The following is a 13,620-nucleotide window of genomic DNA, read 5'->3' on the forward strand; positions in this document are numbered from 1 at the left end:
ATTCAGTATATACATATGAGATGAGTAATGTAGGGTATGTAAACATTATATAAAGTGGCATAGTTTAAAGTGACTAGTGATACATTTATTACATCCAATTTTTAATTATTAAAGTGGCTAGAGATTTGAGTCAGTATGTTGGCAGCAGCGACTCAATGTTAGTGATGGCTGTTTAACAGTCTGATGGCCTTGAGATATAAGCTGTTTTTCAGTCTCTCGGTCCCAGCTTTGATGCACCTGTCCTGACCTCGTCTTGTGGATGATAGCGGGATGAACAGTCAGTGGCACGGGTGGTTGTTGTCCTTGATGATCTTTTTGGCCTTCCTGTGACATCGGGTGGTGTAGGTGTCCTGGGGGGCAGGTAGTTTGCCCCCGGTGATGCGTTGTGCAGACCTCACTACCCTCTGGAGAGCCTTCCGGTTGTGGGTGGAGCAGTTGCCGTACCAGGCGGTGATACAGCCCGACAGGATGCTCTCGATTGTGCATCTGTAAAAGTTTGTGAGTGTTTTTGGTGACAAGCCAAATTTCTTCAGCCTCCGGAGGTTGAAGAGGCGCTATTGCGCCTTCTTCACCACACTGTCTGTGTGGGTGGACCATTTCAGTTTGTCCATGATGTGTACGCCAAGGAACTTAAAACTTTCCACCTTCTTCGCTACTGTCCTGTTGATGTGGATAGGGGGGTGCTCCCTCTGCTGTTTCCTGAAGTCCACGATCATCTCCTTTGTTTTGTTGACGTTGAGTGTGAGGTTATTTACCTGACACCACACTCCGAGGGCCCTCACCTCCTCCCTGTAGGCCGTCTCGTTGATGTTGGTAATCAAGCCTACCACAGTAGTGTCATCTGCAAACTTGATGATTCAATTGGAGGCGTGCATGGCCACGCAGTCATGGGTGAACAGGGAGTACAGGAGAGGGCTGAGAACGCACCCTTGTGGGGCCCCAGTGTTGAGGATCAGCGGGGAGGAGATGTTGTTTCCTACCCTCACCACCTGGGGGCGTCCCGTCAGAAAGTCCAGGACCCAGTTGCACAGGGCGGGGTCGAGACCCAGGGTCTCGAGCTTAATGACGAGTTTGGAGGGTACTATGGTGTTAAATGCTGAGCTGTAGTCGATGAACAGCATTCTTACATAGGTATTCCTCTTGTCCAGATGGGTTAGGGCAGTGTGCAGTGTGATTGCGATTGCGTCGTCAGTGGACCTATTGGGGCGGTAAGCAAATTGGAATGGGTCTAGGGTGTCAGGTAGGGTGGAGGTGATATGGTCCTTGACTAGTCTCTCAAAGCACTTCATGATGACGGAAGTGAGTGCTACGGGGCAATAGTCATTTAGATCAGTTACCATAGCTTTTTTGGGAACAGGAACAATGGTGGCCCTCTTGAAGCATGTGGGAACAGCAGACTGGGATAGGGATTGATTGAATGTGTCCGTAAACACACCAGCCAGCTGGTCTGCGCATGCTCTGAGGACGCGGCTAGGGATGCCGTCTGGGCCGGCAGCCCTGCGAGGGTTAACACTTTTAAATGTTTTACTCACTTTGGCTGCAGTGAAGGAGAGCCCGCAGGTTTTGGTAGCGGGCCGTGTCGGTGGCACTGTATTGTCTTCAAAGCGAGCAAAGAAGTTGTTTAGTTTGTCTGGGAGCAAGACATCATGGTCCGCGACGGGGCTGGGCTGTTGAATTGCGACTCTACTTTGTCTCTATACTGATGCTTAGCTTGTTTGATTGCCTTGCGGAGGGAATAGCTACACTGTTTGTATTCGGTCATGTTTCTGGTCGCCTTGCCCTGATTATTAGCAGTGGTTCGCGCTTTCAGTTTTGCGCGAATGCTGCCATCAATCCATGATTTCTGGTTGGGGAAGGTTTTGATAGTCGCTGTGGGTACAACATCACCGATGCACTTGCTAATAAACTCGCTCACCTAATCAGTGTATTCATCAATGTTATTGTCCGACGCTATGCGGAACATATCCCAGTCCACGTGATCGAAGCAATCTTGAAGCGTGAAATCCGATTGGTTGGACCAGCTTTGAACAGACCTGAGCATGGGCGTTTCCTGTTTTAGTTCTGTCTATAGGCTGGGAAAAAACAAAATGGAGTCGTGGTCAGATTTTCCGAAAGGAGGGCGGGGGAGGACTTTGTATGCATCGCTGAAGTTAGAGTAACAATGATCCAGGGTTTTACCAGCCCGGGTCGCGCATTCGATATGCTGATAAAATTTAGGGAGCCTTGTTTTCACATTAGCCTTGTTAAAATCCCCAGCTACAATAAATGCAGCCTCAGGATATGTGGTTTCCAGTTTACATAGAGTCCAATTAAGTTCTTTCAGGGCGGTCGAGGTGTCTGCTTGCGGGGGGATATACACGACTGTGATTATAATCGAAGACAATTCTCTTGGTAGATAATGCAGACGGCATTTGATTGTAAGGAATTCTAGGTCAGGTGAACAAAAGGACTTGAGTTCCTGTATGTTGTTATGATCACACCACGTCTTGTTAATCATAAGGCATACACCCCCGCCCTTCTTCTTACCAGAGAGATGTTTGTTTCTGTCAGCGCGATGCCAGGTGGCTGTACCGACTCTGATAACGTATCCCGAGTGAGCCATGTTTCCTTGAAACAAAGAGCAAACATATCCCAGTCCACGTGATCGAATGCAACCCTTGCTTGGATTTCATCTACCTTGTTGTCAAGAGACTGGACATTGGCGAGTAGTATACTCGGGAGCGGTGCGCGATGTGCCCGTCTACAGAGCCTGACCAGAAGACAGCTCCGTCTGCACCTTCTGCGGCGCCGTTGTTTTGGGTCACCGGCTGGGATCCGATCCATTGCCCTGGGTGGTGGACCAAACAGGATCCGCCTCGGGAAAGTCTTATTCCTGGTCGTAATGTTGGTAAGTTGATGTTGCTCTTATATCCAATAGTTCCTCCCGGCTGTATGTAATAAAACTTAAGATTTCCTGGGGTAACAATGTAAGAAATATTACATAAAAAAACGAAATACTGCATCGTTTCCTAGGAATGCGAAGCGAGGCGGCCATCTCTGTCGTCGCCGGAAGTATGCGTTTGAGCCAATCAGTTGTGTTTTGACAAGGTAGGGGTGGTATACAGAGATATCCCTATTTGGTAAAAGACCAAGTCCATATTATGGCAAGAACAGCTCAAATAAGCAAAGAGAAATGACAGTCCATCATTACTTTAAGACAATAAAGTCAGTCAGTCATAAAAACCATCAAGCACTATGATGAAACTGGCTCTCATGAGGACCCCCACAGGAAAGGAAGACACAAAGTTACCTTTGCTGCAGAGTTCATTAGAGTTACCAGCCTCAGAAATTGCAGCCCAAAAAAATGCTTCACGGAGTTCAAGTAACAGACACATATCAACATCAACTGTTCAGAGGAGACTGCATGAATCAGGCCTTCATTTTCGAATTGCTGCAAAGAAACCACTATTAAAGGACACCAATAATAAGAAGAGACTTGCTTGGGCCAAGAAACACGAGCAACGGACATTAGACCGGTGGAAATCTGTGCTTTGGTCTGATGAGTCCAAATTGGAGATTTTTGGTTCTAACCGCCTTGTCTTTGTGAGACATGATGATCTCCGCATGTGTGGTTCCCACCGTGAAGCATGGAGGAGGAGGTGTGATGGTATGGGGGTGCTTTGCTGGTCACGCTCTCAGTGATTTATTTAGAATTCAAGGCACACTTCAAACCTCTTACATCTAGACGTTCCGCTAGCGGAACACCTGCTCCAATATCCAATGATGGGCGTGGCGCGAAATACAAAGTCCTCGTAAATCCGAAAACTTCCAATTTTCAAACATATGACTATTTTACACCATTTTAAAGACAAGACTCTCCTTTATCTAACCACACTGTCCGATTTCAAAAAGGCTTTACAGCGAAAGCAAAACATTAGATTATGTCAGCAGAGTACCCAGCCAGAAATAATCAGACACCCATTTTTCAAGCTAGCATATAATGTCACAAAAAACAAAACCACAGCTAAATGCAGCACTAACCTTTGATCTTCATCAGATGACACTCCTAGGACATTATGTTATACAATACATGCATGTTTTGTTCAATCAAGTTCATATTTATATCAAAAAACAGCTTTTTACATTAGCATGTGACATTCAGAACTAGCATACCCACCGAAACTTCCGGTGAATTTACTAAATTACTCACGATAAACGTTCACAAAAAACATAACAATTATTTTAAGAATTATAGATACAGAAGTCCTTTATGCAATCGCTATGTCCGATTTTAAAATAGCTTTTCGGTGAAAGCACATTTTGCAATATTCTGAGTAGATAGCTCGCCATCACAGGCTAGCTATTTTGACACCCACCAAGTTTGGCCCTCATCAAACTCAGATTTACTATAAGAAACATTGGATTACCTTTGCTGTTCTTCGTCAGAATGCACTCCCAGGACTTCTACTTCAATAACAAAAGTTGGTTTGGTTGCAAATAATCCATAGTTATATCCAAATAGCGGCGTTTTGTTCGTGCGTTCAAGACACTATCCGAAGGGTGACGCGCCCGACGCGTTTCGTGACAAAAAAATTCGAAATATTCCATTACCGTACTTCGAAGCATGTCAACCGCTGTTTAAAATCAATTTTTATGCGATTTTTCTCGTAAGAAAGCGATAATATTCCGACCGGGAAACCCTGTTTTCGTTCAAAGACGAAAAAATAAAAACATGGTGTCGGCTCGTGCACGCGCCCCCTTTATCATTGTTCTCTGATCGACCACTATCCAAATGCGCTACTGTTTTTCAGCCATGGCCTGCAAAGTCATCATTCAACGTTTTGCCGCCTTCTGAGAGCCTATGGGAGCCGTAGGAAGTGTCACGTTACAGCAGAGATCCTCAGTTTTCAATAAAGAGAGTGTAGAAGGCCAAGAAATGGTCAGAGAGGGCACTTCCTGTAAGGAATCTTCTCAGGTTTTGGCCTGCCAAATGAGTTCTGTTATACTCACAGACACCATTCAAACAGTTTTAGAAACTTTGGAGTGTTTTCTATCCAAAGCTAATAATTATATGCATATTCTAGTTTCTGGGCAGGAGTAATAATCAGATTAAATCGGGTACGTTTTTTATCCGGCCGTGAAAATACTGCCCCCTATCCATAACAAGTTAACCAGCATGGCTACTACAGCATTCTGTAGCGGTACGCCATCCCATCTGGTTTGCGCTTAGTGGGACTATCATTTGTTTTTCAACAAGACAATGACTTCAAACACACCTCCAGGCTGTGTAAGGGCTATTTGACCAAGAAGGAGAGTGATGGTGCTGCATCAGATGACCTGGCCTCCACAATCACCCGACCTCAACCCAATTGAGATGGTTTGAGATTAGTTGGACTGCAGAGTGAAGGAAAAGCAGTCAACAAGTGCTCAGCATATGTGGGAACTCCTTCAAGACTGTTGGAAAAGCATTCCTCATGAACATGGTTGAGAGAATGCAAAGAGTGTGCCATCAAAGGAAAGGGTGGCTACTTTGAAGAATCTAAAATCTAAAATATATTTTTGGTTACTACATGATTCCATCTAAAATATATTTTGATTTGTTTAACACTTTTTTTGGTTACTACATGATTCCATATGTGTTATTTCATAATGTTGATGTCTTCACTATTATTCTACAATGTAGAAAATAGTAAAAATAAAGAAAAACCCTTGAATGAGTAGGTGTGTCCAAAATTTGGACTGGTACTGTACATGCATATAAACTATTGTTGAAACAATTGATTTTCAGGGCAAACTCTTAAAATGAATGATCAGGTAAAGAAAAAAGTGTATGCGATTTTTCAATCCCTTTTTCAGAATGCATGACATCCTCAAGTTGACCCTGAGGCCTTCAAAAAGAAGCAAAACAAATTACATGGTTGGTGGAAATATAATTTGCTATTCTAAGCACTAAGGTTAAAAGAGTATATGAACATTGTTTTCAGACAAAAGTTATATATTCTTTGGTATCTGGAAATGTGTCCTGTCAGATTGAATGAAACTCTCATGTTCTATGACTGAGTGGAATTTCTTTAAAATTCTACTTCCCGTCACTCAAACTCATATTCAAATTCTACATCCTGTGGGGTGTGGCCAGTTTAAATTTAATTTCAACTCATGAATCACAGATTATCCATTATATTGATTGACCAGATGTTCGAGTTGCCACTCTAACAATGGAAATACATGTCCTCATTGGGAGGAGGTGAGATCGGGTGGGACAATTCTAGCCATTGAGAGGGCAGATAGTCCTGTGAACAACAGGCACAACCCCAGGCGCAACTCCAATATAAAGTGTTTTTTATCAACATTGCCAGGATGTCACGTGTCCTACTTATATCAGTACACTCGTAACAACCTAAGCCTTACGAAACTTCTATTCTATCAAATTAGCCTCATGTTGCAAATAAACCATTGTGTTTTTTGTTGACTAAATTCAACACTCTCTCATTGACCTCAAAACAAAACCTGATTGCTTGGTGGGTGAAAAACTAAAAAACACCACATGCTGGAGGAGACAGATTTTGGACTGAGTTTCCCCTCTCGCTTCGCCTCTTCCTCTCTGGTTGAATGCAAGGGGCCAGGGTTCAGTTCTAGAAGCACGGTTTCAACTGCTCCTACAGTCTTGCTTCAGTACTGCAGTTTAAGTGATGCCTGGCTCAGAAAGACTATTTCCATAGACGACCACATAGAGAAGTCAGATTAGAAAATTCCTAATAAGACACTTTAGTTGTAATATTTGTGCACCAAAAATACATAGAAAAATTCAAATAATTGTTGCTGAGGCAGTTTTTTTTTCTTCATCACTCAGCCGAAGATATTAACATTTTATATTCACCCAATGTCTGCCATGTTTTTGGATGACATGATGACACGAATGCGATGTTGGTCCGTCAAAACCGAATGCAACCCATTTATAGACAGTCCATGAATTGGCATATGCGAACGTGAGTAGATTATCTAAAAAACAACGGTCAGACTCGAGTTCTTTATACCTCATTGGTTTTTTGTTTGATTGTTTGGTCGATAGGCTGTTGGTCATCCGAGATTTCTTTAGTACAAGACACCTGTCTGATTCATGCCAGTCTTAGTGGACTAATCCATTGTGGAGGTCATGGGGATGGCACAGTCCATCACTAAGACATGTGCTACTGAAGTTGTATAGGGTTATATTACGTAAGAACAAAGGTGCAACACTAATAAAAAATTATATTATTTTATAACATGCGTTTCTCCCAGGTTGGATAGCGGTCGCTGTCCGCGGTTCTGAAACACATCAGTGTGCTGTTGAATTGGTGCCTTTTCCTAGACCATGTTGCTACAGTATATGCATATTAGTAAAGTTAACCAGCATATTGGTTTTGAGAACTATGTGTCGCAGGCAGCAGCGGAGTTAGGAGATGAGAAAACAGCACTTGCCTTAATTGTCTAAGAAAATTGAGGAGAGAGGAAACGCCAACTTAATTAGGTCTATAATCAATAGCCTAACTGTTAAATGTCCCTGGCTTTATAAATCATCCATATATATATATATATGTGCATGTGAAATATATATATATATATATATATATATATATATATACTGCTCAAAAAAATAAAGGGAACACTTAAACAACACAATGTAACTCCAAGTCAATCACACTTCTGTGAAATCAAACTGTCCACTTAGGAAGCAACACTGATTGACAATACATTTCACATGCTGTTGTGCAAATGGAATAGACAACAGGTGGAAATTATAGGCAATTAGCAAGACACCCCCAATAAAGGAGTGGTTCTGCAGGTGGGGACCACAGACCACTTCTCAGTTCCTATGCTTCCTGGCTGATGTTTTGGTCACTTTTGAATGCTGGCGGTGCTTTCACTATAGTGGTAGCATGAGACGGAGTCTACAACCCACACAAGTGGCTCAGGTAGTGCAGCTCATCCAGGATGGCACATCAATGCGAACTGTGGCAAGAAGGTTTGCTGTGTCTGTCAGCGTAGTGTCCAGAGCATGGAGGCGCTACCAGGAGACAGGCCAGTACATCAGGAGATGTGGAGGAGGCCGTAGGAGGGCAACAACCCAGCAGCAGGACCGCTACCTCCGCCTTTGGGCAAGGAGGAGCAGGAGAAGCACTGCCAGAGCCCTGCAAAATGACCTCCAGCAGGCCACAAATGTGCATGTGTCTGCTCAAACGGTCAGAAACAGACTCCATGAGGGTGGTATGAGGGCCCGACGTCCACAGATGGGGGTTGTGCTTACAGCCCAACACCGTGCAGGATGTTTGGCATTTGCCAGAGAACACCAAGATTGGCAAATTCGCCACTGGCGCACGGTGCTCTTCACAGATGAAAGCAGGTTCACACTGAGCACGTGACAGATGTGACAGAGTCTGGAGACGCCGTGGAGAACGTTCTGCTGCCTGCAACATCCTCCAGCATGACCGTTTTGGCGGTGGGTCAGTCATGGTGTGGGGTGGCATTTCTTTGGGGGGCCGCACAGCCCTCCATGTGCTCGCCAGAAGTAGCCTGACTGCCATTAGGTACCGAGATGAGATCCTCAGACCCCTTGTGAGACCATATGCTGGTGCGGTTGGCCCTGGGTTTCTCCTAATGCAAGACAATGCTAGACCTCATGTGGCTGGAGTGTGTCAGCAGTTCCTGCAAGAGGAAGGCATTGATGCTATGGACTGGCCCGCCCGTTTCCCAGACCTGAATCCAATTGAGCACATCTGGGACATCATGTCTCGCTCCATCCACCAACGCCACGTTGCACCACAGACTGTCCAGGAGTTGGCGGATGCTTTAGTCCAGGTCTGGGAGGAGATCCCTCAGGAGACCATCCGCCACCTCATCAGGAGCATGCCCAGGCGTTGTAGGGAGGTCATACAGGCACGTGGAGGCCACCCACACTACCGAGCCTCATTTTGACTTGTTTTAAGGACATTACATCAAAGTTGGATCAGCCTGTAGTGTGGTTTTCCACTTTAATTTTGAGTGTGACTCCAAATCCAGACCTCCATGGGTTGATAAATTGGATTTCCATTGATTATTTTTATGTGATTTTGTTGTCAGCACATTCAACTATGTAAAGAAAAAAGTATTTAATAAGATTATTTATTTCATTCAGATCTAGGATGTGTTGTTTAAGTGTTCCCTTTATTTTTTTGAGCAGTATATATATATATCTCTACAGAAATAAGACCGATCCTGCTTCTGTTTGAATGTTTGTTTAATAGCCTACTGATTCCGTGATTCAATTCCAAAATTCTGAATTGAGCCCAACCCTGATGCCAATCCACAGATAGGATTTGCTTTTATTCTATGAAGTAATTCATGTTTTATACCTGTACAAAGAAAGAAGAGTTCACTTTTTTATTTTTGATTACATCATTTTGTGATTTTTGTTGGACTTTAGGGATATTTCATAGGTAGTTACTAGAGAATCAGTTTGTGGCAGGTATTTTTAATCTCACTTATTTATGTTTGGTCTCTGTTTTATGTGTGAGCTGCGTTCCTCTGGCCTAGAAGATTGTCGCTGTTGTGTGCCACTTGTCAGGGACAGGTTCCTGAAAGCAGTGGCATGCCCTGGCATGGTGACATGGGGGGAGAGGGGGGAGAAATGTGACGGCATGGCAGGAATCTGAAACAGGCCCACATGCCAGTCGACACGTCTCTGGCCACCCCCCCATCCCAGTCCCACCATCATCGCATCCCAACGCGTGTAAACCAACATCTTCCTGCTCCTTCCTCTTCAACAAACCCAGTCTATTGATAGCAACCTCTCAGCTCTCAGCCAAGACTTTGCCTTGTGTCTGTTTTTAGGTCTGACAATATGCAGCCTACGTTTTGTTTGTGTACTCAGAATCTCAGATTATATATTTTTGTTCCTTGTGTATCCTGTAGCATGGTGGGTGGAAGTGTTCTCTGATTAGCTTTGAGACACTCCCATGAGCAATAGAGGTCAGAACAGGGTGTTTGCCAACGGGGTTAAGACAAGAGCTATAAGATTGCGCACAAATCATTGTCTTTAAGACTTCCACTCCATTCATTTTGCTTCTAAACTTAGATCTTTGCACACTTATCTAGGCTACTTGTTGAAAGCAGAGGTTTTGACCAGCTGCTTGGAGTGTTCTGTAATGGTTTATGTGTGTTGACTTGGCAAGACAAGACCAGGCTCAACATACTATCTGACCCCCTGAACCTTCCTCAGATCAATCAAATCCAAATTAACTACTGGTCATTTCTCAAGGTGGGGGGATGCAATCCTTCCAAGTTAATTGTGGAGCCTGGTTGACAAGTCTCAGACTCCTCGGCCAAGAGTTTGCTTTGCTTTGATATCACTATTAGCACAGCTCTTCCTCGTGCAAGGAGAGACAAAGGGAGACGGAGAACTTTAACTCCAATCACAAAAGCATGCTGGGGTTTTGGAGACTCTGAATGATCCCAGACTAGTGTGGGCCTGCCTTTATCCTTTTCAACTCTGCCAAAAGCAGACAGTTTTAAAGCAGGGCCATTCTTTTTGAAGATCATGTTCTTTGTTAGATACAGTTTTCTTGCAGTATGTCAAGCTCATGTGTGCATGGTCTTTTATGTTTCTCTCTCATGTTTTAGGATCTCTGCTAATAATGAAATCTTTTGGAAATAATTTTAGCTTGCAGCCTTAAAAGCAGAAAAGTGAGGGTGGGGTGGTCAGGTGTGTTTGTTTACACTGCAATTGCCACTTCTGTGTGGTCTGATGTCATAAGTTCTAATTCCGAGCCGTGCAAGCTCCATGGCAACCACCACAAAGATGGCTTTGACTGTTGAAAAAAAAAGCAGCTTTTCAATTCTATGTAATCGAACTGAAGCAACCCACTCTTGAGCCCTGATGATGATGATGGCGAGAGAGGAACATTGAGTGTGGAAACAGCCGTGAGGGTCGTAGAGAAAGGGTAGTGTACACTGGGGAACAATCATCATCATCATCATCATCATCATCATCATCCGGTGGTCTTGTAAAGCCTGTGTTTTTTGAAGGGAGAAATCTCTCTCCAGAGGACATGGAGGATGGGTGTTTCAGAAGCACCTGCAGCAGTTCCATCCAATCTCAACACAGGTCTCATTGAGCCGATAATAATTTCCAATGGTTGTATTTTACTGTACCACACTATATGAGCACTTGAGGGCCACATGGTTGTGATATGAGAAATACAAGTTTCAAGTCAACTGTTATTAAAAAGGAAGGAAAGCAGACACAGAATTTGATTAGAACGTTTGACCCAACGGCTAAGCCAGCAGATTTCAGGGCATTAGGCTGTGGTGGTTTTCGCTAGCCGGAGGAGGTACAGGTCGAGCAGATTATTGTTGTTGAAGTGATTGTGCTCTAGCCTTCACGTGAAAGGAAATGGAGTATTGTCTGAGGCTGAGCCGTCTGCCAAGACTGAGCTGGTGTTAGTGGACCAAGGCACAGGAAACCACAGCGTTTTGAACCAACAACTTCTACTGCCAGAATCCATTAACAACTTGTTTGTAGCCCTTTGTTTTACACTGCTGTACTCTTTGTGTTAATCTTGTTTACAGCTCTTCCATGTGGCCTACGTCCTGATCAAGTTTGCCAACGCCCCGCGGCCTGACCTGTGGGTCCTGGAGCGTTCCCTGGATCATGGGAAAACATACACTTCATGGCAGTACTTTGCTCGTAAGTGTTGCTGTTTCTTTTCCAATTCATACCATGTGCACAGTATACACATTTGTGTATCATGCTTGTGCTTTTCAAGGCTCTTGGTTGGGCAGGACTGACATTTATATTTGAGTCATTAGGCAGACGCTCTTATCCAGAGAGACTTACAGGATCAATTAGGGTTAAGTACTTTGCTCAAGGGCACATCGGCAGATTTATAACCTAGGTGTCTCTGGGATTCGAACCAGCAACCTTTTGATTACTGGCCCAGGCTAGGCTACCTGCCGCCCTAACTTGAAAACTTTTGAAACAGTTGAAAACAGCGTTATTGGATCATGAAGATGACCTATCGTCCAGTACATGTTTTTTCACATTCCTTGAAATTCAGATGTGTTGCTGCTTAATGCAGACTAGAGGGAATTGGCAAACATTCCCACACATATGAAAATCTCATATTGTGATGAAATGTCTTCGTAAAAGATTTGTGAAGCCCAAAACGTGCTGTTCTACAGAGCTGTAATACTAATACTTAACCATAAGTGCAAAGAGCTTAGTTTATGAGTGACTTATGATACATATATGATCCAGTCAGTAGGTCTACTCTCTGCTATATACCGCCCCCTGGCCTACACAGACTCACCAGCCTGCTCTCAAAGTGAAGACATGTCCAGTCCCTGTGAGGCACCTGTGTGAGCACACACACCTTCCCAGCAGAAACAGCTTTGAATTTCAGTTTAGGGTTTTCTCTCTCTCGAAGATTCATACACTCCTGGCTCTATGTATTTAATAGTCTTAATTCTTGGTATTCAGTAGATGTATCTTCACAAAAATAGCAACGATTTTTCAATTTTCAACATTCCAATTTCGATTCAGGGTTACAGTCAAGGCCCTGCAATAGACTGGCGTCCTCTCCAGGGGGTGTACTCGTACATCAAGCTGCCTCATGCTACAAAAACAGGATATAGACCCTATGGGCCGTTCTGGCTCAGACAAGGCTACATGCTTTTTTTCTTCTAATAGTGATGGATAAGATCAGAGGCAAAAGATGCAGGTGAAGAATATGATGAAGAAAGTATTTTAGACAAATAACCACCAAGGCCTGTCATGGTGGGCCCCTGATAGAGAGATGATGGTATTTGACCACAGGAGGCTGCTGAGGGGAGGACAGCTCATAATAATGACTGGAATGGAGTCATTGGAATGGTATAAAAACACATGGAAACATTGTGTTTGAGCTCGATACCATTCCATACATTCCGTTCCATCCATTACTATGAGCCCGTCCTCCTTCCAATTAAGGGGCCACCAGCCTCCTGTGTAGTTGACAGACCACTCTTTGTGTTCTTGATATCAGATTCTGAAAGGGAGTGCATTGAGAGGTTTGGCAAACAACCGAATGGACGCATAGTTGGAGATGACGACCAGATCTGCACCACAGAGTACTCTAAAACTGTCCCATTGGAGAACGGAGAGGTGAGAAACTGAATTGGGAATGGGAATTGCTGAATCCTGTGAAATGTACCAAAAGACTACTACTTCTGTAGATTGATGGGGATATTTGTGTCTGAGTGATGTTGTGTTGTTGTCCAGATTGTGGTGTCTCTGGTCAACGGTCGCCCGGGCTCTAAGAACTTCAGCTATTCTCCAGTGCTGAGAGATTTCACCAAAGCCACCAACATCCGCCTGCACTTCCTCAGGACCAGCACTCTGTTGGGGCACCTCATCTCCAAGGCCCAGAGGGACCCCACTGTCACACGCAGGGTGAGACTGAGTCACACAACAGCAGGACAGGCACCCAATTCAGTTCTTTACAGTTCAGATCAATTCAGTTCAGTTCATTACAGCTCAACTCAACAAGGAATGCATCGTCAGCAGAGTACAAAACACAATGACATTATCTCACACCAACCTGTTATATGCAGCCTACCTGCTGCCTCATCAAATCAAATGTAGCGAAA

At 44.1% G+C, this 13,620-nt stretch overlaps 1 protein-coding gene across 8 annotated transcripts in view; it reads left to right on the forward strand.

The window, feature by feature from the left end:
• LOC106569186 (laminin subunit alpha-3) overlaps nt 1-13,620 on the forward strand; it is a 117,702-nt gene that overhangs the window by 20,317 nt on the left and 83,765 nt on the right. For all 8 annotated transcript variants that reach the window (XR_006758779.1, XM_014140273.2, XM_014140270.2 and 5 more), the window contains 3 exons: nt 11,563-11,680; nt 13,017-13,135; nt 13,253-13,423. Coding sequence is in view for 7 of the 8 variants with exons in the window: in XM_014140273.2 (XP_013995748.2) it covers nt 11,563-11,680; nt 13,017-13,135; nt 13,253-13,423 (408 nt within the window). In the remaining variant the exon portion in view is untranslated. The remainder of the gene's footprint in view (nt 1-11,562; nt 11,681-13,016; nt 13,136-13,252; nt 13,424-13,620) is intronic.

The sequence above is a fragment of the Salmo salar genome, chromosome ssa14 (genome assembly GCF_905237065.1).
Source record: "Salmo salar chromosome ssa14, Ssal_v3.1, whole genome shotgun sequence".
Classification (NCBI taxonomy): Eukaryota; Metazoa; Chordata; class Actinopteri; order Salmoniformes; family Salmonidae; genus Salmo; species Salmo salar.